The sequence below is a fragment of the Felis catus genome, chromosome E1 (genome assembly GCF_018350175.1).
Source record: "Felis catus isolate Fca126 chromosome E1, F.catus_Fca126_mat1.0, whole genome shotgun sequence".
NCBI lineage: Eukaryota > Metazoa > Chordata > Mammalia > Carnivora > Felidae > Felis > Felis catus.
The window spans coordinates 25,843,482-25,868,367 of record NC_058381.1 but is presented as its reverse complement, the minus strand read 5'-3'; the positions used below and the strand labels follow the sequence as shown (position 1 = coordinate 25,868,367).

Genomic DNA, 24,886 nt, shown 5'->3' with positions numbered 1-24,886 from the left:
CAGGTATGGTATCCTTGTGTTTTAAGAGGTCACAACATCTTCTCAAGTGGTTTCAGTAAGAGGAACTGGAGAGAAAGCAAGAGGGTAATAAGAATGTCTTCTTAATGAGGCTCTAACTTGCATAAAGGAGCCAACAGATGGGCAGGTAAAGACATTCTCTCTAAACTGGCTCCAGCATTGCTTTTACCCATTGTTATTTCAGGCTTTTATTCCTCTGACGCCGATGTCCATCTTTTGCATATTTAATTGCTTCAGTCCTGTAATACACAGGCATGTCCAAGAACTCTCAATCAAACAGACTTTCTTTGTGTAAGAAAACAGGACTTTAAAATCAGGCTAATTCTGTGTCCCTACCATCAGTGTAAAGAAGTAGTATAATAATTATTACAAAAATACTTATCTCCTAGGTGTTTTTATACCCTATTAAATTATATACAGTGACATTTCACAAAATCAGAGAAAACAAATTAATTATATTTGCCATTTGGAAAACAGATATTACAACATGGCCAGTATCGCATAGTCAGCATAGGTATTTCATTATTAACTCTCTGAAGTCTATTATTTGGAATTCAGTACTTTTGAGACAAGAAACAAAGATAAAGAGTGATGCTTAAACTGTTTTACAGTTTTTACAGAACTTCAGCATCCCTTCATTGACCATAATAACATCTTTATTAAGAGCAAGTGTTGTTATTAATATTTTACACTTATCAAATTATTGAGAGGTGGTTTGGTACTGGAACTCGGGCCTCTTTATCCTTGGCCTAAGCTAGTCCATCTGGAATGGTCTAACATGAAATGCATTTATATTACATATTTTAACTAGAAACTGTAGAATCATCAGTGACTACTTTCTTACAAATTATCTCTAATTCTTTTCTATTCCAACTCTGCAACATCTCACAGGTTTGTCCTGTCTTCTCTGTAATACAGACATAATTAAAGCCATCTCACCTTGCTCCAGGGTCACCAAGCCTCCACACCCCTCCCCTCCTCTGAACCTCCCATTACAACACTGTCAGAGTGATCTTTCTAAAATGCAGTTCTGATGGTGTCATTCCAACGCTTGAAAACATTTGGTGGTTTGCTACTGACTATAGTGGTAGTTCTTAAACTGTGCACCTGGGGATCTCTGTAACGCGAAGAATTAGACAAAGGTGTTTACAGCTGTTAAAATCAAGTAATGTCAATCAACTTAATTTGCCAGGACACAAAAATCAAGGGACAGAGCTGCATTTGGTTTATGCCCCTATCTTTGTCTTATATATCTGGGACTTGTGACTATTTGTCTATGGAACACAATAAATAACAAAATATCAGAATAACAAAACAAAGAAAACCATTATTAATTCTGAGTCAACTCTTCTTAATTCAACACTATTTTCACCACTGTTGAGAGGCAGGGAGAAAATGTTCTCCTGATTTTCATGTGATATTATACAAATTACATTTTTTTCCCAATTCAAATGATAAAAATTAAATACATGCTTCAATAACCTAGAACCTAACAACTTTTATATATTCTGCTTCTTGAACCTGAAAATGACTTACCACACCCCCCTGTGAGGGCTTTAGCAACTAAAGTCATTGCCTTCACAGTTCACTAATATACCCATCTCATTTTATTTTACTTCTTTATTAAACGCCTGTCTCCTGCATTAGTGAAGCAACATATCCTTCATGTTAAATCACAAGTGCCTGACACACAGAAGTCACTCAGTAAATACATGCTGGAAGAATCAGTGAGTTCAATTTTATAAGAGAGCAAGGCGCCAACTATTTGTTACAATTATGGAGTTTCAGAAATTTCAAGGAAAGTCAGTAAATTTTCTGTTTCCAGTGTAATATGTAACACATTATAAGCATAAAATAAAATAGTTTTAGAACTATTTTACTTCATGCTGCATAAAACGGCCAGGCAAGATAGTAAGTTCAATACAACAAAACTCCATTAAAAGCATGTCAATGTTGATTCTTTAGGAAGTTTCTTAAAAACATACAGTGCTCATAGCCATCAAGTGAAATTAAGGATCCAGTCAATTCTACAAAATTAAGTTATAATTGTAAAGAATTTTTAATTCTATGAACATAAACTGGATAATAAATACTAAATTGTCTTTCTATGTCTCCCCTGCAAAAAACGCTGTTTCCAGTTCACTGTACATTTTTCCCTTACATGAAAAAAGACCGTGGATCAATCTCTGTAAATGTTAGGGCTTAGATATGAAAGTAAACAAATAAATACCCTATGGAGTTGCAATCATTGCTTCATTGTTCCAAGTAAAATCCTACAAAAAGAAAAACCTGCTGATACTTTCACGGTGAGAAGTGCTTTTTTTTTCATGTCAGAAACAGATACCAAGTTTTATGAAGTTTATTATATCCTAGTATCCTAATTAAAAAAAAAAAAACCTCTGGAGAGCATCAGATATACCCCCCATGAACTTATATAATTGCAGGAGTATATCTCATGGCCAAGTAATATGAATAGAGGCATACTTAATGTGTGCTAAAGCTTATGGTTTACTTTTATATTAAATTTCTTATTTGCCTAAATCTGATTGTTTACAGCCTATGGGCCAGTGGTCATATGCATGGCTGCATTAAAAGTCAGCATTTTAAGATGAAATCTCAAAATACTGTATGGAAAATAAAAAACAATGAGAACTACTTACGGCCAGCAAGCAGGAACTGATAATACTGGACTGCATCGGCAGCGAGGAGCAGAGGGTGGTTTGCATTAAATGGTGGTTGCAATTCATTCCATTGAGGAGTTCTAAGGAAACAGCAGAAGAATATTAATATTTAAGCTTAATAGATGGGATGTAAATCACCATCACTGTCACCACTTATAGACACTGATATAAACTCACACTATCTTTGCAATCATTAAAATGAACTTTTTGGAATGCTGAAACCTGAAATACAAGGTCATCTGCTTAAAAAGAATAAAAAGGTGGCAGGGAGTCATACAGTTAAGTAGAGCTGATATTAGTTTAATGGCAGAAGACCTACTAATAGCATAGACAAGACATTCAAAGCACTGGACAGAGAGGGAGTGTAGAATTCAAATGTCACAACTAAGTAGTTCTAATTTTACTTAATTTTGGACAACTGTTAGAGCTCACTATTCAGAATATGTGTATATTTTAAGATAAAATAAAGCAGGTAAAGTGGCTTTTAAAAAACACCATGCAGTTAAATTAATGGTTGACTTATTACAGACCTAATTAGTATTTGAGTTCCAAAATAAGCCACTTATTTCAACGATAGTGCAGTAATTTTAATTAGATCTGCCTGCTCCTAAATAGCTTGATAAATAAGATATTGATCAGATCAATCTAGTCCAGTAAAGTAGTAGTAAGAATGCTGGAGCCTCCCAAAATCAATATAAGAATATTTTAAATGTCAAAAGGAGAGGCTTATTTTCAGATCCATTTTTGTCTGTTTCCTTCCATACCTGTCAGGACAAATTTTTTTCTGCCTCTTCTGTAACACTGTACACTAAATTGAACAGGTATTATTCTAGATTTTATTTCTCCCTCTTTAATACTTGCTTATAAAGATTCTAATGATCACATACTTTTTAGAAGGACTCTGACTCTTAATAAACATTTCTACAGTGCTTAGCCATTATATCCTGGGGAATCACTTTAAAAGGAAACCTTCCAATCTATTTATATTAGTTTCCAGTCCCCTTAATGGCTGTTCCAATGTACTCTCTATTTTCAGTGAACGTGAGAATGGAAACAGAGGAAGCATAAAGCTCTGTGAGACAGAAAACAACCCAAGTCCTAGAAAACATAACACAAAGATGCAAGGACAAAGTAATTCAAAAGGTGGCCTACAGTAAAGACAACTGAAAGCATATGATCACACAAAAACTTGTATGTGAATGTTCTTAGCAGCATAATTCATGACAACTAAAAAGCAGAAATGTCATCAACTGATGGATAAACAAAATGTTTAAACAAATGGATACAAAATGTGGTATATCCATGCAGTGGACTATTATTTGGCCATAAAGAGGGATGATACATGTTACAACATGGATGGACCTTGAAAACATTATGCTAAATGAAGAAAGCCAAATGTAAAAGGTCACATTTTGTATGATTCCATTTATATGGAATGTCCATAGTGGGGAAATCCAAAGAGAAAGTAAATTGTGATTGCCTAGGGCTGAAGGGTTGGGGGAAAGTGGGGAGTGACTGCTAATGGGTACAGAGTTTCTTTTTAGGGGTGATGAAAATTGATTGTGGTGATGGGTACACTACTGTAGGGAAACCTACTGAAAATTCAGTTTAAATGGATTGTATGTACATTATATCTCAAAAAAGGAATTACTGATAAATGCAACAGCAGAGATGGATCAAAATAATTTTGCTGGGTGAAAAGCAGTAAGACAAAAAAGAGTACGCACACTATGATTCCATTTATATAAAATTCTAGAAATTATAAACTAACCTCTCGTTGCAGAGAGCGGTGATTGCCTGGGGTTCGGTGGGTGAGGTAGGGATAAAGAGGGGCAGGAGGGAAAGACAACAAAGAGGCAAAAGAAAACATTTGGGGGCAATGGATATTTTATAATGTTAATTATGGTGCCAGTTTCACAGACGTATACATATGTCAATTTTATCAAACTGTACATTTTTAATATTTTATACTTCAATAAAGCCACTAAAACAATGGAAAGAGGTACTAACCTAACCAGAGTCCAGCTGGCTCGAGGTGATGTCATCACTTCCAGTGGGGTGTCATCACTAATCTTGGGGGCAGTGCTGAGTGGTCGTGGCTCCATCATGTGCTCCACTAAGGTCCCATAGCAGCTAATAATGTAGAGAGATTCAACGACAACTTGTTTGGACTGATCTACAAACAGAAAAAGGGAACCTGGTTGTGTGATAATGGCATAAAAGTAGCACAGCATAAATTTTATAAGTTACTGACCTTTCAGAGGCTGAAAGAGACCTTTCTGAGGCTGTTGAGAGAAAATACAGCAGGAAATTTTTTACATGGTGCCTGCTCCCTGCCTAAAGGTTGCCTCTTGGAAGTAGATGCTAGTGAATATGAGAATCTCTGTGCTATCAAAATATTTTTAAATCTTAAGCAATTCATTTCAAGAATGTTGAAAATATACCAAAATTCTAATACAGTGAAACAATATTTCAGTTTTTTGTATTTGTCTGCAATGTAATTTGTTCCACATTACAAAAAATGAATGACATCAGGTGGGACAGGGAAGGACTGACTGGAAAGGAACACTGTATGGACTAAGTATTTAGTTACAAGGGATGTACTAACTCAACTGCATGAGAGGCTCTCTGTATGCCTAAATTAGCCTAACTTCTCCTCTACTTTCTCTCAGAAAACTTTGTCTTTTAAATTTGGATTAAAATCAACAAATGAAAAACATGCAAGTCCTCCCCCTCCCCCCAAATCCTCTTTCTTCTTTCCTCTCCATGGGATCACTGGCCCCTATAGTAAATGAAGACCACTCATACTTTAAGGTCAGGTGCTGAATATGGATTTAATCAAATGACTTTATAAGGAGTACACATGTCCTCACGACCAAAACAGGTTTAGTCCTCTATCTTGGGTTTTACAGTAAACCTAGGAGCATATAAAATCACTCATGAATGCTGGGTGGGTCACCTTATCTCCATGCCAGAGGAATCAATTACAGCTGATTTGAGAAAATGGCTAACGACCAGTCAGTCAGACATAAAGGAGTAGTAAGTTAAAAGGGTAATTAGAACAGAAGGGAGAAGCATTTGAAATCGAGTTTCACGGAGGGTTTTAACTAGTAACAAAAAGTCATTTTGATAGCATCATTAAAACTAAGAAGGTAACAAAAAAATAAAGATGGGATAAGAAAATGGAAGGCCTGCATACTTTACTGTATCCTTTCCCACTTAGGCAAGAAACCTGCTGTGCCTGAGATCCTATTTCCAAGGAAAGGGTCACAGAAAGGCGATAACAAGGGAGAGGGCTGATGTCTGACTGCCAGTATTAAGTGTAAAGCAGAGCCATTTTGCCAAGAACAATACAGCCTGTGGAACACGGCAGAAAAGTGCCTCGCTAACCACTCAGTTTCTGACCTACTTTAATAGTGCTAAAATAATAAAGACAAAGTCTTAACACTCAACATTAAATACCTGTTCCATGAATGCAGGCACTCTTCTACACAAGAAGGAATAATACACTAAAACTATAATTATATAAATTTTAGGTACTGATCTTGGTGACTGAAGTAGGGATAAAAAAAAACTATATAAATTCAAAGAAGCAATGGTTACTGTAAAAGAGGACTCCTATTTCTGAGTGGGAGACTGTTTTTATCTTAATTTATAACACGACAAAGTTGTTGGTAGTTTTTGGTTTGTTTTTTAAAGTCAAGACTGAGCTTTAGAAAACCTGGGTTCAAACTCTGATACTATCACCTCCTAACTGGTGCTTTCAGCTAAGACATTTAAACTCGCTGATCTCAAGCTCTTTGTCTCTAAAACAGGGATAACAAGGGTTTTCCTTTCCACACCTCAGAGGCAATGGCATGAAATTAGCTTGTCAAAAATGTAATGAAAAAAAATGTATAATGGTATGGAATTAACAATGTTGAAGACACTGGTAGACTGTGGCCAACAAAACAAAATACAAACATTCAGATGGGCTAAAAGTTTATTTCACGGTTATAGTGAGAGGATAGCCTTTCTCCTCCACGAGGCTTGAGTAGTTGAGGATGGATACGCTAACTGAATGGAAAATGAATTTGGAGAATACTGGGTCCAAGATTATTCAAGGAGAACCACTATGAATTTTACTAAAGGCAAATTTAAGCATCAGTAAACTACATACCTTTTTCTCTTTTCAGACCTGCATTATTTGCAAACCACGATCTGGATGTCCCAAACATTGCAGCCACGCAAAATTCTCCGCCCATTGATTTGCTGGGTGAAATTTGTGGAGGTGGTTTAACTTTGCTTAAAAAATAAAATGATAGTAAGAAAATTACCATGATGGAATCACAGACCTCAAGACAGTGACATATTTTCTTCAAAATTCTACCCTAAGTATTCAAACCCTTCAGTGTGGACATGCATTTTGCCTTAAGTAATAATTGGCAGTGTGAGATTGCGTTCTGCAGTAAAAGTAAAATTAGTTCAAAATTCCAGAGTATTATGAGAATAGTAACTTATAAAAATGATAAAAATTAACTCCTTGAATTATGTGCTGGTGAAATCCAACTCATTTCTTTTCAGATGAATAACATTTTTCTGGAGATTTTAAAGAACAATAGAATCAACATAAACATCTCACAATAATAAAATAGTTTATCATTTCATTTTGATATATAAGATGTGGGATTGACACACCATGTGTGAAAATAACGAGATGATACAGTTGAAAGGACACACCATGTGTGAAAATAACGAGATGATATAGAATGAAACCCTGCAAATGGTCTCAGCCACAATGCTATGCACGGTGAGACAATGAATGGGAAGATCCAGTGCTCTAGGGCAATATTCACTGATCTGCCTATTTGTTGTTTATTTTTTCTTCAAGGGTCTGTGAAAATGATGTGTCTGTTTTTGTTCTGTTCTTCACATATTTGAGGACACATTAAGTAACTGATGTAACTACCATAAAAAAGTACTTGCTTTCTTCTTTGTTTTCTCCAATTTAGCTTTCATACCATCAACTTCTAATATCAACCTTTCATCTTCTGTGACTCTTTTGACTTGGCAAAGACTTCCTCAAAACTCACTGACAATCCTGCTGACCACCTCAGATAAACAATGGTAAGGTTTTCTCTAATTCATACACCAGAAAATAGCCTTGCTGCAAATTGGTCAAGATCACAGCCCAGCTGGGACACCAGAGCTCTGATGTTCCTACTCTGCTAGTCAGTCTCCAATGTCAAATAACATTATTTCTACCTTCTTTTGTTCACTATCCTCTATCTCTTTATCTTTTAATAAAGTATAATTAGGTAGAGAAAGATTGGGTTTTGGAGTCAGGAAGAAACCTGAATACTGCCACTTATTAGCTGGGTGATTTTGGTTAAGGTATTTAACTTCTTAGAGTTCAGACTACTAATATGTAAAATACAAATAGTAATGCCTACATCATACGGTTATTTTAAGCGTTTTTTTTATTGTATTTGTTCTCTAAGTATGCTCCCTGGCTAGTAGTACCACCTGAGAACTTCTTAGGTATGCAAATATTCATCAAGCCACACCCCAACTCTGAGGATGGGGCTAATAATCTGTGCTGTTTTGTTTTTTTTTTAATAATCTTTTTTTTTTTTTTTTTTTAAACAAGCCCTCCAGGAGATTCCAGTGCATGTTCAGGTTTAAGAACTGCTATATTAGGAAAAGTACATAAAGCAATCAGGGCAGTGCCTTCCCATATTATGGTACTCAACAAGCCCTTCCCATATTATGGTATTCAACAATGTTAACTGTCTTCTATATGGCACACAGCCTTAACCTAATTTTCAAAAACATCAGACTGTGCTTTGGTTATCTCAGTTTCCAGGCCCATATGACACTTGAAATAGGCTTCCACATATTTTATTTCCCCAGCCTTCAGCTCTGACATCTTCCTGCTAGGGAAAGCAAAAAGCTTGGATCAGAGGTAACTGTGATTGGTCTTTTTGGTCTCTCCCTTTGTACCAAATCTATGGTAATGCACATTGTCGTATATGAAAAGGCCTCTTCTTTCCATCATTTACATTTCTTAATCACTTCACATCATCACCCATAAAAATCATACCTGTGCCTAAAATACCAATACCAGTCACAGTCAGACTTCCACTGACAGGGGATAAAGACATGTTTTTTTGTGTTTTTTTTTTTTAATTTTCTGTGAGGAAATGAATCTGGTTCTACAAACAGTTTCACAACTTCCTTGTTGCATTTGCCACAACTACAATAATCTACCAACAGGAAAGAAGACACCAGCCCACCCCCTCCTCCACCCTGACCTACACCAGAACAAACATGTACCTTTCCTCCATATCTGGGTAACCAACATCAGCTTATCCCTTCTGGTTATGATGCTCTCTGCTGGAATACCTTAGAGTCCAAATTCTCCTTCAAAGCCTTTATTTCCATCACTGAACTGCTATCACTGAGCAAGTAAGTTGCTATAACTAGCATCTTTTAGTTCCTCTGGTCATTTTTAACCCTTAGGAGTTTGGGGAGGTTGGAGAGAGGAGGAGAGAAAAAAAAATTCCATAATTTGTTGAAAGGTGTTTCCAATTATGTGACTATGTGTTTTTACTAGAATCACCATCAGGGAACAATAATACTACAATGTACAAATAAGCTTTCACAGGGACAAATTCAAAGCTCTTTGCAAATTACTGGATGCTATTTTTTTTTTTAAGCATGTGGTAAGCAACAAGATAGAATACAAGTGAACAGCATGACACTTCTTAAGAGAGGCTATGGTACAGATAAAATGTGCCTACTGAACAGACTTAAAAAATAGTTGCTATCAGGCCAGATAGTTACCTTCACAACACAGTAATAAAGAGTAGAAATATGGTAAGATATCAACTTAATCTTTGGCCATGCAAAAATATATTCTGTGTGTGGTTTTTAGCATATTGTCTATTCAGTCCATGACAAAAGCTAAAACTTCTTACGCTTCCATAGTATTACACATAACTCAGCATCTGAGCACACAACTAAAAAGCATCAACATGGTATTATCTTACACAAACTCATTATCTGCTGCAGAGAGTATCTTATGATAAAAGTATGCTTAAAATTATGTAAAAAATCATCATTTTAAGTTTTAGACCTTATTTCTTCTTTTTCTTCTGATAGGGTCTTAATAAATCATATTAGTAAAAGTTTGTGTTAAATAAGTGATTAAAAGAGTTTTTATCCCTGAGAATAACTTGCTACCTTGTACATGGTATAGTGCTGTGTACTGGGGATAGAGCATATTTGGTGAATATATTCATAGCAAGTCATTTCTATCATCAATCTATATTTGGAATGACCGTGGTATTTAACAAAACAACATAAAAATATGCATGTGTCTAGAAGACTTTCAGAAAAATTAAAAGGAGAAATAATCTGAAGAAAAGGTTACTATTAATAAAGTATTCCTACCTAAAGGGAGAAAATTTAATTTTGACTAACTTTGCTCTTTATCCTAAGTTTTAAAAAGACCAACACCAGGAATTTTGGATGGAAGCAGAAATGAACTTTTCCAAAACGATCCAGAATACTTCTATTGCAAAATAACGTTCTGTTGGCAGAAAAATAAAACACTGAAAAGTGAAACATACGTGGAAGGAACAAAAGATAAAAGTATTAGTCTTGTAAATCATGTTCACTTTATATTGGTGACCCAACCGTTTTAGGAAAGCATTCCATTACTACCTTTTTTTTTCTTTCTTCCTCTCAACCTCTCCCTTTATTCTGGGAAAGGGACTTAATAAATCCCATTACAAAACATTTGCAAGTTTAAAAAGAATACCTCTGGGTGTTTGGAGGCCTTCCTTCATTTATTTATCAACATATTAAATTGTCTTGATATAAAAAATAAAATTTCAATGTATATGGTGTCCAGAAATTCAATTGTGTTGGTTATGGTTTAAATCAGAAAAAAGCATTCTGATAGAGCTTATGATGGATTCCTTTCTACTGAGAACTCTTGCTCTTTACTCTCCTGAGCCCATCATAAATAACATGTTCAAAAATTAAAAGTAGAATTTGGCTTAATTTGTGTGCAGTATGTAAAAGAAAAATGAAGTGAATTCAACTTTCACCATATTGGGCACAATAATGATCATAGAATATCATATTTGCTAAATTTTATACCAGAAAACAACATAATAAAAAGTAAAATAAACATACAAAGAAACAAAAAACCAAAACAAATAAGGTACTAAATTTAAAACTCTGGAGTTTACCTTTTTGTCACTCCTTTTTGAGAGACTTAACCATCTAACTGTTAAGTGAGAATCATTTTCACTGCCATCAGAAGTTCTAGGGACATTAACACTATGACATCTTCCAAAATACTTATAGAGACTACTGAAGTTACCCATTGGCTTTTACTGTATTATGTAATCCAATCAGATTAACATATTGAATTTCTCTTGCCTTTTTTGTTTCTCCACACCCTACTGCAAAGAGGGAAAAAAAAGCAAACTAATAATATCTGCTTTAAAATTACAGAAAAATTATGTCCATCTGGATAAATCTACTATGTCCCATAGAACAGGGCACAAATGGAGTATCTGAGGAAGGCATGAAAAGCAGCAATGACGTTCTGTGCCTTGGTTAGAAGGACACAAGCATGGGAAGAGCTAAATTGAGATAGAAGCACCGTTTCTTTCCTCTTCTAGAACATAAGGGTACACTCGATATTCCAGTTTAAATGTTGGACACAATATTGCTGTAAGAATTACAAGTGGTATGGTGTCTTTGTAGATAAGAAGAAAAATCTTTCTTTATATTCTTCACTGTGATTGAACTTTTAAAAGGAATTTAGAAGTTTTCTCTCACTCTCAACTTTATTTTTCTAAAAGAAGAACTAAGAGGGAAACTGAAAGTATTTTATTTCAAATAAAGATATTAATAATATACCTAAAATTATTCTATCACAAGTTATTCTTAAAGCTCTAACAGATTCATGTAAACTTAACAAATAAGATTCTCCCCTCCATGTAAATCTTTCCTTTCAAAAATGAATTTCTAATATTTTAAAGATTCTCAAAAGAACAAGATTAGTTTAAATAAAGTATTTATATATAAATTGAATATTCTCAGGCAGCACTAATTAAAATTTAAATATAGTTTGATATGTAAGTTTTAATTCTTCTTTAACTTAACCTTATATAATACAAATGCAGGTTATGAGTATGGGATATATCCAAATGGGCTATTTTTGTTCACACTACTATGTATATATTTTTTCTTGTGATAAGCAATTCAAAAATACCAGCAGTTTAAACATAATACTACATGTACATTAGAAGCTCAATAAATACTTGTTACTTATTTGTAATACTGAAAGCAAAATCCATTTTTAACAATTCACAATGACTATTTCTCTTAAAATTTCTATATTAAAGAAGTATTATATGTGTGATTCTTTTCTAATATTTTAGACAGTCATTCGAACTCATATATCCTGGAGGATGCACAATCCCCAGAGTGTAGAAGATGGCTAAAATGTCGAAGACGACCTATATAACTTTCCAACAAGTTTATTTTGTTATCAAAAGGAAAGACATTATTTTAAACTGACTCACTGCAACTGCATGAATAAAAACAAACCAGTTTATCAAAGAATGAAGAATTAGCAGAAACTGTGATCTATCAAAAGCAAAATCTTAGCTAAATACAAAGGTTGCAACTTGAAAGTAATAAAAAAAATTGTATGAAGTGTTCATTACATTTTAAGAGGAACTATAAAAATTTCATATTCTTCCAAAACACAAATGTTAACCTGCAACTGGAAGTACTATAAAAATATTTGTTTGGCATAACGTTTTATTTCGGAACTGTAAATAAAAACATCCTCCGGTTGAATGCTAAATAGCACGGAAAAACAGCAAAAACTGTTAAAACAAAGAAGCTCTTATAAACAAGCTAGAAGTTGTCAAATTTATATTCATTTTGCTGCCTTAATTTGAGGTTTCATTAAGATCTTAATGGGAAAAACATGCACCACTAGTGAAGGAACGTATTTTAAAGGAGGATCTTTTAGGCCAGTATAAGTGACTAAAAACGAGTTTCTTGTGAGCTAACGATGGCATCAAACAAACCACAAAGCAGTCTTCTAAAAGACAGGCAATGATTTAAAAGTCTACTATATTTCATATATCCCTTTCTTTAATCTGGCTCTTTTAATCTTGTTTCAACCTCAAATCATTTCTGGTTGACAAGTGCTTTTGCTTAAATTTGAGGAGCATATAAGCCGGTGAAGGAATGGAGTTTTCTTATTTAACATACAACATTTGTTACTCCATCTTTATTTACTTCCATGCTAAAACTTCAGTCTTTATTAACATACTAAAACTCTTTTCTTTGTACTTAGAATGAGAAATTTATCCTAAGATGGAATCTAATTCTAAGTTTAGTCTACAAAGGAAATCTGTCATATGTTGAATCTAGCATTTAAAAACTGCTCACTATAAGCTCCTAAGTAAGATCCATGTATCTTATTTGTTTGGGGATGAAATCTGGTTAACAAAAAGAATGAAGATGGACTTGCAGGGAATTTTTATGCCCTTATTCCCTGAATTTCTTTAAAATAGTTTCACAATCTGTGTCCTAATTTTGATGCTGCATTTCAAGGAGGAAGTCTTTATGATTTGTCACCCTGTTCTTATATGATAATAAAATTTTCAGATGTTCCTGTGGCAAATGAACACTGAAATTAGTTTGCATTACATTAGAGTGTACCTGAAAGAACTACGGCAGTTTCTTTTTATTCAGGAGAAAAATCATTGGCAGGCTTTTCCCTAGGATAATGGGACAGTATGAACAATTCCCAGGAACAGTTATAAGAACTACACACACATGTGCAAAACTCTCTCAAGTATTCTGACTACATTTATAAAACTGATATACCTTATATTGCCCCAGTCCTTCTGGCTCACTTAACTCTTAAAAGCAAAAAAAAAAAAAAAAAAAAAAAAGTATGATCTAATTCAAAGAAGCTTCTTTTCAAAAATGGTATTTTTCCCTTTAACAACATAGTAGTAGAAGCAGCTAACATTTACTGATCTCTTACTATGTGCCACTTAAAAGATAAGGAAACCGAGAAAACAGGAAGATTTTAGAAAATTACGCACGATCATATAGGTAGTAAGTGAGTGAACTGGGGATTAGGACCTAGACAGTCTGATTCTGGAGGCCTAACTTTTAACCAGAATATTAAATATACCAGGCTCTAAATTCATTCTACTTCACATCTTTACATGAAAGTATTACATATGCTCTGTTTCTTTTCTATGACTCTCGTGTCTAAGACTGACAAAGTTATATTTTAGGCATTATTATATGCGAATTTAGTAAATAAATAAGTTATAGTCAAAATAATAAATTATTTAGGGGTTTTTATGTGAATCACAAATTTCTTCATCATGTAGGCCCTTAAATACTTAAACTCTTCAAAACAGAACTGACCCTATTCCTTTGGTACCAAATAAAATGCAGTAAAAATTTATAGGCTATTTTTAGTATACCTTAAATATCTTTATATTTCAAATAAATCCTATCTTCAAATGTTCAGCACGATACATAAGGCGTTTTTATCACTATACTACTCAAAGCTTTAAACTCTGTTGTTAGCCTTGTCTTATAACATACACTAGCATTATGAGAAAATCCTAATTTCTTATTTTTAAATATTAGTCTGTGATTGTTTTATTTGACTCTTCAAGAAATTAAGTGAAACCAAAAAAAAAAAAAAAAAACCCTGCTTTTTTAAAGCTTAAATATCAACATTCATGTCCCATCGATAAATTGTTCAGTAATGTGCATCTATCTGTGATCAGGCCATGCAACTGAAGACAAAAGTACGAAACAGAGTTACTTTTTGAGAGTACAGCAAATGAATTAGGCATGCGGGACTGAACTGGGACTCACCATGGAGCTTTTATGGAAAAACACCCCGCTCCAAACAGATAAGGCCTTCATGGAAAAGGGGGGAAAACGCACAAAAAATTAGAGGAAAACTCATTTCACATTAACAAATACATGTATATCATACTGTTATCGAGTATGGATAAAATAACTGAAAAAATTAGTAATCACTTGCAATTCTGCTGTAGATACTAATGAGTCTGATACAACCAATAAACAGAATGACGTGAAATAACAAGTCCCTTCATTTTCATAGGATTGGTGATTTCAAAATGGTCTATTTCTCCCCCTTTTCTGGAGTACCCCTGTAGGGTTCCTAAGGTAAAATAAAATAAATTTCACTTCTGAGGCCCTTCAAACAAAGTACAAGTTAAGTGGAATAATCAGATAGAGAGAAGAGTGGAATCAGGAGCAACAGATGTGTGGTTGTATGACACAAAATGTTTAAAATCAGCTAAAGAGAACTCAATAAAAAATTGATAAGCATTATTTGCTCTTCACTGATTGCATTCTCAGAGCCACAGAAAGAAAGTATGTATTTTCTAGGCTACTTATTTAAAGTAAATTGAACTGTGCATTGCTGGCCAAAGGAACAAACACTAAATATAAGTAGTATGATTTATTTCCATGTAGGGTCACATTCCCAGAAATTAGCATTTCTCTTAATAGTGATAGAGATTGGCTTCTTCTACCCAGCCTGCATTGGGTTAGGTTTGAATACTGTAAAGCCACAATTGTTTCTTTTAAATACAACTGGGGATACAAAGTCCAATTTCATTGTTACACATACTCATTAATATTCTGTTCACAGCCATTTCAGACATGCTACACATATTTGCATACAAAGAAGATTGGCTGATTTAACTATATCCAAAAAAAGTGTTGCTGTAGTATCTGACATTTGGAAGTAAGACATAAATTGAGAAAGAAAGCACACTGGCAAAACCTGGATATTCTTCTCCAACTTCAGTGTTAAGAACATTATAAAAATAAAAATTTCTGCCAAATGATTAGCAATAATCTACCTGTGAATTGAGTTTCACAAAAAGAAACTTGGGTAAAATGTTTTCACAACAATGAGTACAATTCTCAGGACTGATGCACAGAAGAAACAAAGAGAAGAACAGAAAGGTAAGTATCTCTGATTAGAGATACTAATCAGAGAAAAGTGAGTTGGAAGAACTGGGATATCAAAGAGAAAGAAAAGAAACTTTAGAAATGGTGTCATTGCAAAGTAAATCTCTCTCATAGTTAATAAGACACAACCAAAAGATATGATGTCATTATCCACATTAAAACGTTGGATTTTCAAACTTTTTTAACTGAGACCCATAAAATACATTTTAAGGTGCAGGCTGATGTGTACATGAATACACATAAATTGAAACAATAATTGAATGAATGTATTTTTTGTCTGTAATCAAATTTACTATTTTATATTTCAATGTTTTATAAACATTAATGTTGGGATTTAGTTACAAGGAAGATTAATGCACATTCTGACAGGGTAGGTCTGGGTGAGGCCCTAGATTCTATATTTCTAACAAGCTCCCAGGTCATACCAAAGCTGCTTGCTTGCAGAACCAGTAGTAGCAAAGTTACATTTTATTTTATTCTATATCATTAATGAAAAATAGTCACAATCCCCTTATCTGATTGCATGATTCACAAATTGTATCAGAAACAAAATGTTACTGGAGCTCACCCTGCACTCCGACAAACCAAACACCCATTTAAATAACTCAGACCACTTGAAGACTCCAATCTCAGTAACACAATAACGCCCTGCAGAAATTATCAGAAAATGGAAGCTTCGATATGTTTCTATATGCCCACAAATACTTCCAAAATGAAAAGGTTATTGTTAGCATACAGTACCCAACTTCCTTTGAGTTTCATTAGGCAAGGCATGTGAAATAACAAACAGTTCAAATGATTCTGACACATGCGCTGACCATTGGGAACATCTAGACATGAGTCGCTCTTCAGTGTATATATTAATTATATCAACACTGGACAGTGTCCCATCTTATTCTAAATATCAGACTACAGCTAAGTCACTGTAAAACATTTGAAAGTTTCATCCTACTCCTTCATGACTTAAAAGGCTTCTCTACTGATACCAAAAAACAACCCAACAAAATTGAAACAAAACTTTAAAGTTTCTACACTTCAAAAGACCAGTTGATGCTCCCCACCTGTAGAGCCAGCAAATACCCTTTCCTAGGTTAAAGTTTCCATATATATAAAAAGGAAACATGAATTTGCCAAACAAATTAAACACAAGCTTAAAAAAAATCTCCTAAATTTTCCTTTCTAGGCAATAGCAGTGTATGTTATTAACAAAAGATTTCAACAACCATTTCTTTCCCCACAATCCTAAAATGACTGTTAACTCTCCAGACACTGTAGTAAACAGGCCGGTACAAAGCAGCAGCAATGTCAAATTTAAAGACAATACGGTTCTCACTGTTCAAAACATAACCCAATTGTGTGAGTTAAAAGCAACCCTCCTTCAACCAAATAAGGATCCATTGGCTAACACAGCTCAAGGAGAAAATAGAGGGCTAGAGAAACTGAATGAGGACCCGCTCTCATATACACTTGGCATGTTCCCCATTTACACTTACCCACTTCTTACCCACTCCTACAAACTGGACTTCTGCCACATACATGTAAAAGAAGAGCCACAAACTCCAAAGAATTAGAGTGACTGACGTAATTACTGACTTTGTATGGGTAGTGTCAGCTGTTCTTTTGAAATGTGTCTGCTTCATCTTTCCTCAGTAGCAAAAGAATGAAAATATAAAGTCACAAAGGACAAGTCCATGATCCAGCTGTCTTTGCCTATGACTTCCCCTCCCCTTTCAAAATCCCACATTTGTAGTTTTATATGAGGATAGTTAGGAGGAAGAAGAGAGTAGTGAGTGGGAGTGTATGTTGAATAAAATGGTTTATATTAACATATGCAACTCAAATTATGATGTTCAGATATTAAAAATTTCTGTGTTTTCTCAACACTATTAAGTTTCAACAGGTTTAACAATCCTGCCATAGAAAATCTATTCACTTTGTCACAGTTATGTCCTTTTTAAGCTGAATTCTGATTCAAAAACATCAGGACTGGCCAAGAGATGAAAAATCCAGAAATATTTTTTATATACTTATTTATAGTGCAACGTGAAGGGACTTGACCATTGGTTCTCAACGGGTTTCTTCCAGAGATTCTCAGAAACCAAGAAGGAATTGTGTTTTATATCATAATAAATGCTATATAAGCTTTTAAACACTGATTCATTTGGCTGAATGTCACATAATAAAACAAAAGCTTTGGTGTTACTAGCTGAAAGCAAGGCAAACATGAAGGTTTTTTTATGTTAATTTATTTTAAGAGAATGACAGAGACAGTGTGTGAGTAGGAAAGGGGTAAGACAGAGGGAGACACACAGAATCCAAAGCAAGCTCCAGGCTCTGAGCTGTCAGCACAGAGCCTGACATGGGGCTCAAACCCACCAGCCATGAGATTATGACCTGAGCCGAAGTCAGATATTTAACTGACTGAGCCACCCAGGCACACCAACATTTTTTTAAATGCAAGGAAAAAGTAAAACTAGATTTTATTTTGAATGTGCTGAAGTGTTCCATAACCCAACTTTAGCGCTGAAAGGTATAAATGGTTCAATCATCTTTAAAGAATTAACTGGAGTCTAAGAGAAAAATTCTATAAATATACTCTGAAAGTCCTATTTCTCAATTGCTCAGGTCTTATGAAAATTCAGACACTATTGTATAACAGACATCAGAATGAGCCCATATTATGGACAACTATATGCCAACAAACTGGACAATCTAAAAGAAAAGGAAAAAAAACCTTAGAAATATACAACTTACCAAGACTAAATAAGAAATAGAAAATCTAAACAGAACAATTATTAGTAAGGATATTGAATCAGTAATCAACAATCTCCTAATAAAGAAAAGCATAGGACTAGATGGCTTCACTGGTAAATTTTACCAAAACTTTTAAAGAATTAACACCAACTCTTTTTTTTAAATATGAAATTTGTTGTCAAATTGGTTTCCATACAACACCCAGTGCTCATCCCAACAGGTGCCCTCCTCAATACCCATCACCTGCTCTCCCCTCCCTCCCACCCCCCATCAACCTTCAGTTTGTTCTCATTTTTTAAGAGTCTCTTAAGTTTTGGCTCCCTCCCTCTCTAACTTTTTTTTTTCCTTCCCCTCCCCCATGGTCTTGTGTTAAGTTTCTCAGGATCCACATAAGAGTGAAAACATATGGTATCTGTCTTTCTCTGTATGACTTATTTCACTTAGCATAACACTCTCCAGTTCCATCCACATTGTTACAAAAGGCCATATTTCATTCTTTCTCATTGCCACGTAGTATTCCATTGTGTGGAAGTTCTAACATCAGCAATCAGACAACAAAAGGAAATCGAAGGCATCCAAATTGGCAAAGATGAAGTCATGCTTTCACTTTTTGCAGATGACATGATATTATACATGAAAAACCCGACAGACCCCACCAAAAGTCTGCTAGAACTGATACATGAATTCAGCCAAGTCGCAGGATAAAAAAATCAATGTACAGAAATCAGTTGCATTCTTATACACTTACAATGAAGCAACAGAAAGACACATAAAGAAACTGATCCCATTCACAATTGCACCAAGAAGCGTAAAATACCTAGGAATAAACCTAACCAAAGATGTAAAAGATCTGTATGCTGAAAACTATAGAAAGCTTATGAAGGAAATTGAAGAAGATATAAAGAAATGGAAAAACATGCCATGCTCATGGATTGGAAGAATAAATATTGTTAAAATGTCCATACTACCCAAAGCTATCTACACATTCGATGCAATCCCAATCAAAATTGCACCAGCATTCTTCTCGAAGCTAGAACAAGCAATCCTAAAATTTGTATGGGACCACAAAAGACCCCGAATAGCCAAAGTAATTTTGAAGAAGAAGACCAAAGTGGGAGGCATCACAATCCCAGACTTTAGCCTCTACTACAAAGCTGTAATCACCAAGACAGCATGGTATTGGCACAAAAACAGACACATAGACCAATGGAATAGAATAGAAACTCCAGAATTAGACCCACCAAAGTATGGCCAACTAATCTTTGACAAAGCAGGAAAGAATATCCAATGGAAAAAAGACAGTCTCTTTAACAAATGGTGCTAGGAGAGCTGGACAACAACTTGTAGAAGAATGAAACTAGATCACTTTCTTACACCATTCACAAAAATAAACTCAAAATGGATAAAGGACCTGAATGTGAGACAGGAAACCATCAAAACCCTAGAGGAGAAAGCAGGAAAAAACACCAACTCTTAAACTCTTCCAAAAAATCAAAGTGGATGGAACACTCCCAAACTCATTTTGCAAAGCTAGCATAATCCTGATACCAAAACCAGAAAAAGACACCACTAGGAAAACAAAAAACAAAAAACAAACAAAAAAAACTATAGGCCAATATTCAAAATGAACATAAATGGAAAAATTCTCAATAAAACATCAGCAAACCAAATTCAGCAGCACACTATAAGGATCATTCACCATGATCAAGTGAAATTCATTCTGGGGATGGCAAGGATGATTCAACATAACACAAACCAATCAATGTGATACATCACATTAGTAGAATGAAAAAAAATCATATGATCATCTAGCAGACACAGAAAAAGCATTTGACAAAATTTAAAATGCATCCATAATAAAAACTCTTAACAAATCAGGCAAAGAAGGAATATATCTCAACATAAAGGCCATATAAAACAAGCACAGCTAACATCATACCCAATGGTGAAAGATGGAAAGCTTTTCCTCTAAGATCAGGAACAAGACAATGGCACCCACTCTCACCACTCTTTTTCAATATAGTACAGGAAATCCTAGCTAAAGCAATCAGGCAAGAAAGCAGAATCGAAGAAAGAAAGAAAGAAAGAAAGAAAGAAAGAAAGAAAGAAAGAAAGAAAGAAAGAAAGAAAGAAAGAAAGAAAGAAAGAAAGAAAGAAAGAAAGAAAGAGAGAAAGGGAGAGAGAAAGAGAGAGAGAGAGAGAGAAAGAAAGAAAGAAAGAAAGAAAGAAAGAAAGAAAGAAAGAAAGAAAGAAAACTGTCTCTATTTGCAGATGACATAATTTTATTTATAGAAAACCCTAAAGACTTAACCAAAGAACTGTTAGATCTATATAGATACAAAATTAACATATAAAAATCAGTAGTGTCTCTATATACTAATAAAAAATTTTCTGAAAAACAAACAAGGGTTTCAATCCCATTTACAATAGCAACAAAAACAATAAAACACTTAGGAATAAATATAACTAAGAAGATGAAAGATCTCTACTCTGAAAACTATGAGACATTGATGAATGAAATAAAAAAAGACACAAATAAATGAAAAGGTATCCTGTGGTCATGTACTGTGAGAATTAACGTTAAAATGTCAATACTACCAAAAGCCATCTACAAATTCAATGCAATCCCTATCAAGGTTCCAATGGCATTTTTTATAGAAATAGAAAAAAACTTCCCTAAAATTTATATGGAACCACAAAAGACCCCAAATAGCCAAAAAAATCCTAAAAAAGGAGAACAAAAGCAGGAGGCATCACACTTCCTGACATCAAGTTATACTATAAAGCTATAGTCATCAAAACAGTATGGTATTGGCATAAAAACAAATAGACCAATGGAAAAGAATCGCAAACATACATGGTCCACTAATATTTGACAAGGGGACCAAGAATGCTCAATAGAAAAAATGCAGGGGCGCCTGGGTGGCGCAGTCGGTTAAGCGTCCGACTTCAGCCAGGTCACGATCTCGCGGTCCGTGAGTTCGAGCCCCGCGTCGGGCTCTGGGCTGATGGCTCGGAGCCTGGAGCCTGTTTCCGATTCTGTGTCTCCCTCTCTCTCTGCCCGTCGCCCGTTCATGCTCTGTCTCTCTCTGTCCCAAAAATAAATAAACGTTGAAAAAAAAATTTAAAAAAAAAAAGAAAAAGAAAAAGAAAAAAAAAGAAAAAATGCAGTCTCTTCAATAAATGGTACTGGGATAATTGGATATTCACATGTAAAGAATGAAACTGGACCCAAATCCTATACCAGTCACAAAAATTAACTCAAAATGGATCAAAGATTTAAATGTAAGACCTGAAATCATGAAACTCCTAGAAGAAAATACAGAAACAAAATCTCCTTGACATGGATCTTAGTAGTAATTTTTAAAAGATGACACTTAAAGCACAAGCAACAAAATTAAAAATAAATTAAAAAGCTTCTGCATGTCAAAACAAACCACAAACAAAGTGAAAAGACAACCTACAGAATACAGAATGGGAAAAATATTTTCAAACCATCTAATAAGGGCTTAATATCCTAAATATATAAAGAACACATGCATTCAATGGCAAAAAACAACCCAATTAAAAGATGGGCAAATGACTTGAATAAACATTTTCCCAAATAACAAATACAAAAAGCCAACATGTTCATGAAAAGGTGCCCAACATCAGTAGTGATTAGGGAAGTGCAAATTAAAAGCAAAATGAGACGCCACCTCATACCCGTTAACATGCCACCATCAAAAAGACAAGAGATAAACAGCCAAACTACAGAGAGAGCCCAAATTTCCATTGACTGATGAATGGATAAAGATGTGGGTGTATATATACACATATAAATGTGTTTGTATACACACAGACACACACAGACACACACACGCACATATATACATATATATACATATATACATATATATACATATATACATATATACGTATATGTATATGACAGAATATTATTCAGCCATCAAAAAGAATGAAATCTTGCCATTTGCAATGATGTGGATGGAACCAGAATGTATTATGCTAAGCGAAGTAAGTCAATCAGAGAAAGACAAAAAACATGATTTCATTCATATGTGGAATTTAAGAAACCAAACAGATGAACATATGGGAAGTGAGAGTGGGGGAGCAGAGAGGGAAACAAACCACAGGAGACTCTTAACAATAGAGAACACGGGTGCCTGGGTGGCTCAGTTGGTTAAGCATCTGACTTTAGCTCAGGTCATGATCTCACGGTTTGTGGGTTCAAGCCCCACAACAGGCTCTGTGCTGACAGCTAGGATTCTGTGCCTCTGGCTCTCTCTGCCCCTCCCCCACTCACCCTCTGTCTCTGCCTCTCTCTCTGTCTCTCAAAAATAAATAAACATTGGGGCGCCTGGGTGGCTCAGTCGGTTAAGCGTCCAACTTCGGCTCAGGTCGTGATCTCGCAGTCCGTGAGTTCGAGCCCCATGTCAGGCTCTGTGCTGACAGCTCAGAGCCTGGAGCCTATTTCAGATTCTGTGTGTCTCTCTCTCTGACCTTCCCCCATTCATGCTCTGTCTCTCTCTGTCTCAAAAATAAATAAAGGTTAAAAATAAATAAATAAATAAACAAACATTAAAAAAATTTTTGAGGGGCGCCTAGGTGACTCAGTCAGTTAAGCACCCAACTTCAGCTCAGGTCATGATCTCACAGTTCCATGAGTTCAAGCCCCACACTGGGCTCTGTGATGACAGCTCAGAGCCTGGAGCCTACTTCGGATTCTGTGTCTCCCTTTCTCTCTCCCCCTCCCTCACTCACTCTCTGTCTCTCTCTCAAAAATAAACATTAAAATTTTTTTTAAATTAAGTAAAAACAATAGAGAACAAACTGAGGGTTGATGGAAGGAGGTGGGTGGAGGATAGGCTGGATGGGTGATAGGTATTAAGGAGAGCACTTGCTGTGATGAGTACTGGGTGTTGCATGTAAGTGATGAATCACTGAATTCTACTCCTGAAGCCAATATTTCCTGTATGTTAACTAATTAAAATTTAAATTAAACATGACAAGAGATAGAAATGCTGCCATGGATGTGGAGAAAAGGGAACCCTTGTGCATTGTTGGTGTAAATTGGTATAGCCACTATGGAAAACAGTGGGGGGGGGGGGGGAATCCTCAAAAAGTTAAAAATAGAACTACCCTATGATCCAGCAATTCCATTTCTGGGAATATGACCAAAGGAAATAAAAATACAAACACAAAAAGATATCTACATCCTCATGTTCCTAGCATTATTTACAACAGCCAAGACATGGAAACAACCTGAGTGTCCATTGATGGATAGATGAATGGATAGATAAAAATGTTGTGATGTGTATATGTATATGTATATGTATATGTATATGTATATGTATATGTATATGTATATATTATATATATTATATATTACATATATATTAACTATATTTAATATTTAATATATTATATATTATAGTGGAATATTATACAGCCATAAAAATATGAAGAAATCTGACTATTTCAGACAACATGGAAAGACCTTGAAGGTATGCTAAGTGAAATACGTCAAAGAAAGACAAATACTGTATGATCTTATTTATCTTAAGATAAATCTTTAAAAGAAAAACTCAGAAAAAGAGATCAGATTTGTGGTTCGCAGATGCAGAAGGTAAGAGAAGGGGGAGTTGGAGGAAGGTGGTCAAAAGGTACAAAGTTTCAGTTATAAAATAAATCAGTACTAGGGATATGATGTACAACATGATGGCCATAGCTAACTCTGTGGTATGACATATAAGAAAGCTGTTAAGAGAGTAAATCCTAAGAATTCTCATCACAAGGAAAAAGTGTTTCCTTTTTTCTTTTCTTTTTTCTTTTCTTTTTATTGTATCAGTAGAAGATGGATGTTAGCTGAACCTATTATGTTAGTAATCATTCCACTATATGTGTAAATCAAACTATCACACTACACACCTTAAACTTACATAGTGAGATACATGTCAATTATGTCTTTAAAAAACTGAAAAAAAATAAGCTCATATAAATGTTAAATGTAGAGAAAATAGTATGTGTAAAATTGTAAAGACGTATCCTCTACCAATATATCCTAGGAACTTAAATGACTCTGTTACATTCTGTATATCCTCTGTTAAAGAGCTACAGAAATGGACTTACAATTCTCACATACATATGAGCAAAATTAGTCCTTGTGTCAATTTTTCCAGTGTTACTTATAACTTTTCATTACTTTAATTTTAACCACTCCATAATAAAGACACCCATGGCACTGTTGGCTCTCAAATTCTTGATCTACAGGGCAAACTGAAGCTGAAACAGACAGGTTCACTATCTGAGATATACTCAACATGCAAATTTAAATTACAAACTCAAGATTTTCATTAGAAAAACAT

General features: G+C 34.7%; 1 protein-coding gene across 1 annotated transcript in view; it reads right to left on the bottom strand.

The window, feature by feature from the left end:
- Positions 1 to 24,886, bottom strand: part of BCAS3 (BCAS3 microtubule associated cell migration factor) — a 617,319-nt gene that overhangs the window by 297,854 nt on the left and 294,579 nt on the right. Inside the window, exons 19-22 of the mRNA XM_011289076.4 lie at positions 14,631 to 14,675; positions 6,859 to 6,983; positions 4,710 to 4,875; positions 2,679 to 2,779 (exon numbers count right to left, since the gene is read on the bottom strand). Of these exons, the coding sequence (XP_011287378.3) occupies positions 2,679 to 2,779; positions 4,710 to 4,875; positions 6,859 to 6,983; positions 14,631 to 14,675 (437 nt within the window). The remainder of the gene's footprint in view (positions 1 to 2,678; positions 2,780 to 4,709; positions 4,876 to 6,858; positions 6,984 to 14,630; positions 14,676 to 24,886) is intronic.